Here is a 3,800-nt window from a genome sequence, read left to right on the forward strand (position 1 = left end):
GTTTATGCCCTACATAAAGTACTCTAGCATTAGATCTTATAAGAAAAGGCAGTTGGATAAACAAATCTCACCGTTGCTGAGAACAGTCTTCAATGCCAAAATGGAAGCTGTTGGAAAGGTGTTTTGGTAAAGCTGTCTGGACCATATGTGACCTGTAAATTTAAAAAAAAATTTTTAAGATACATTTCTACATTAAAAGGAACATTTTTAACACCCAAAGAATATTAATATCTATAGGATAAAAGAACCAAGAGAAGTAAATGAGTCATTTCCGGGTCCATGATCACTTGAATATCACATTGTATCTTCTCCTTCATGCTCACATCTAACCAGTTACCAAGCCCTATAAAGTCTCCTCAAAAATCTATCAGCCGCATCCTCTCCCATGGTCTTACTGCCCCTTCTTTGCTCAGGCTCCATCCCTCAGCCACAAGATAACAATAGTCCCTTGGCAGGTCTTGCTGCTCCCTTCTAATTCTCTATCTGTTGTCAGGCAGGCCTTTCTAAAATAACGCCTGGTCACTTCCCAGGCCCGATTTATCATTCTTTGGCTCCCTACTGCCTGCAGAACAAAGTCAAAACTCCTCAACATGGCCTACAGGACTGCAACATGGCCCCAACCTTCCACATCAGTCTCACCTGCCACCACTACCCCCTCCACCCTCTTTCACTACACCAGACTTCTAGTCATTCTTGAACACACTCTGCTCTTCAATCCCTTTAAGTCTCTGACATGTTCTCCTGAAACATCACCTCTGGGTGAAGGCTCCCTAATTCCCACAGTGCTCCCCAAGCCCTCTGCTGTCCTCTCTCCTCCGAAGCCCCGGTGGCACCCGGCCGCAACCATACTGTGAGCCACTTCACTCGGAACAGTGCTCCCAAACAGGCTCTGACAGCATTTACTGGTAACTGCTTTTTGAAAAGGGTACCAAGATAAATTAGTGGGGTAAGAATAATCTTTTCAAGAAATGGTACTGGTACAACCTAATATCCACATGCAAAAGAATGAAGTTAGAGCCCTACTTCATACCATATATAGAAATCAATTCAAAATGGATCAAAGACCTAAAGTTACGAGGAAAAACTATAAAACGCTTAGAAAAAACCCTAAGGGTAAATCATCATGACCTTGAATTTGGCTTTGGTTTCTTAGATATGCTAAAAGCATACGCAACCAAAATTAGATAAATCAGACTTCACCAAAATTTAAAACATTTGTGCTTCAAGGGACATCATATTCAGAGAGTGAAAAGATAACATACAGATTGGGAGAAAATTTTTGCAAATCATATATCTGACAAAGAAACTGCATCTAGAATATATAAAGAACTCTAACAATTCACTAATAAAAAGACAACCGTAGAAATGGGTAAAGATTTGAACAGACATTTCTCCAAAGAATATTTATAAATGGCCAAATAAACACAAAAAAAGATGTTCATAAGCCATCAGGGAAATGCAAATCAAAACCACAAACTGATATCACTTCATACCCACTAGGATGACTATAATCAAAAAGACAGATAATAACAAATGCTGACAAGAATGTAGAGAAATAAGAACCCTCATGCACTGCTGGTGGGAATGTAAAATGATGCAGTGAGAAAACAATTTAGCCATTCCTCAAAAAGTTAAACATGGAATTACCATTTGATCCAGCAATTCTACTCCCAGGTCTGCACACAAGAGAAACAAAAATATTTCACACAAATATTTATAGCAACATCAGGCATAATGGCCAGAAGGTGGAAACAAGCCAAATATTCATCAACTGATAAATGGATAAACAAAATGTAGTATGTACATGCAACAGAAATTCAGCCATAAAAAGGAATGAAGTACTGATACATGCTACAACATGAACGAATCTTGACAACCTTATGCTAAGTGAAAGAAGCCAATCACAAAAGACCACATAGTATAATGAAATATCCAGAACATGCAAGCTATAGAGAGAGAAAGATAAGTGGTTGCCCAGGGCTGGGGGCAATGAGGAATTGGGGAGATGACAGCCAAAGGGCATACTTTTGGGGTGAGGAAGAGGTTCTAAAAGTTGATTATATGGTGATGGTTGTATAGTTTTGTGAATATACTAAAAACCACTGAATTGTACACTTTAAGAGGATAATTGTATGGTGTGTAAATTACATCTCAATAAAGCTGCTACCAAAAGAAAAGTTTATAATATACCAGAAAAGGGGGTGGGTAAAAAAAACAAAACAAAACAAACAAACAAAAACCAGGCTCTGGAGCCAAGTGGTATGGGTACAAAAACCTGACCCTCTTCCAGTGTAACCTTGAACACATTTCCCAACCTCCGTGTCTTGATTCCCTCATCTGTATAATGGGAATAATAAAGGCATCTATCTCACAAAGGCACTGTGCAGATGAAGTAAGGAAGAGCATAAAGGGCTTAAGATAGTCCCTGGAACACAGTTAAGAGCTCATGAAGTAAAGCTCCAAGTGCCACAGGTGCTATTTGAATGGAGCCTTGAAAAAGGAGGAGGTAGTCACAACACGGACAGAGGTAAAGAATGTTCAGGACAGATTTTTCTGCCAAATGATTTCAGGTTAAGTTTCCCAACAAAATGAGTTACAAGAAAATCTTCGGTTTTTAGAGGTCTTTGGGTTTCGGAATTACGAATGCTGGGTTGTGGATTTACAATAAAATAGAGCGAAGAAAAAAGGCCAAGTCGATCATGAAGCACAGAAATAGACCTTATGCTAAAGGATATATAGCAGATTGGCCCTCCTCAGGCTGCAAACCAACAAAGCTGGGAGAGAACAATTTAACAGCAAAACCACGGACATTCAAAACATCCTCCTTTTCAATAATGACACTGATCAGCCCGGAATCTAAAATGACTGATACTAACCTTATCCGACTCAAGCTGGAGGACTGCCTCCACCTGCCTCGAACCCACATCGACATCTCCACATGAACCCACCACCAAATGAATCACCATCACGCCCGCCGGGAGGACGATGCATGCTTCCCAGTTGCCCGCGCCTCTTAGCCAAGCACGCACAAGCAGTTTGGTGAACTGGAAGGAGCCTTGGACGGCGTCCAGTCCGCCCTCACTTTACAGACAGGAGCCCTGCGATCCAGAGAAGGCGCGGGAGCCCGCAAGGTCACACAGCGGCTCTGGAAAGGACGGGAGCCGAGCATGATGGACCCAGGAGCCGCGTCCTGTCGCTTCTTTCCGCCCGTGTATCTGCAGTCCGCGGGCGAGCCCCCGCTCCCGCCCCGGCTCAGAGCCCCTCTCCCAGCATCCCGGCTCTCACCCGCCCGCAGGCCACACAGCGCAGGGAGGCAGCCAGCGGCGCGTACCGCCGCCGCCATGGTGGAGCCCTGAGAGCGCCTCCGTCAGGACCGCCTTCCCCACCGCCTGCAGCGACTGCAACTCCCGAACGACTGGCCACAGCCTGCGGCTGAATTCCCGATGCCAGAGGGCCGCGCCGCAGCGCAGACCCGGGTGGGGATTGTCTGTCCCGGCAGCAGGATACAGTGAGTCCGGCGCAGCCGCGGACAGCCCCCTCTGGGGTCCTTGCGTTAGGACCCGGGGGCGGGGCTTGGGCTGGCTGCGAGTGTGGGCGGAGCTGGCTCATAGCGTACTCTGCCGGGAGGGGAGGACAGTGACCAGACTGAAAAGGCCGGGGCGCTTCGGTTCGGTAAGGTCCGCCTAGGGCTGACAGGAGATGGGGCTGCGGACCGTTGGCAACAAGAAGTGCGAGGTACAGACGAGCACGGAAGGGGTCTAAGTAAAGGTGCAGGGGGTGATGTCTCGAGGAGGTTTAGA

General features: G+C 45.7%; 1 protein-coding gene across 2 annotated transcripts in view; it reads right to left on the bottom strand.

Moving 5' to 3' along the window:
- The window catches only part of MRPS5 (mitochondrial ribosomal protein S5), a 22,433-nt gene extending 18,916 nt beyond the window's left edge, over positions 1 to 3,517 (bottom strand). The window contains exons 1-2 of one of the 2 annotated variants that reach the window (XM_081796834.1): positions 3,286 to 3,517; positions 72 to 152 (exon numbers count right to left, since the gene is read on the bottom strand). In XM_081796834.1, the coding sequence (XP_081652960.1) occupies positions 72 to 152; positions 3,286 to 3,343 (139 nt within the window). In that variant the 5' untranslated portion in view covers positions 3,344 to 3,517. Of the gene's footprint in view, positions 1 to 71; positions 153 to 2,876; positions 3,155 to 3,285 lie in introns of those variants that run through there. The other variant, XM_081796835.1, reaches the window with a different exon arrangement.
- Positions 3,518 to 3,800: the final 283 nt, after the last annotated feature.

Source organism: Leptonychotes weddellii, chromosome 10, assembly GCF_054177405.1.
Source record: "Leptonychotes weddellii isolate Sample4059 chromosome 10, ASM5417740v2, whole genome shotgun sequence".
NCBI lineage: Eukaryota > Metazoa > Chordata > Mammalia > Carnivora > Phocidae > Leptonychotes > Leptonychotes weddellii.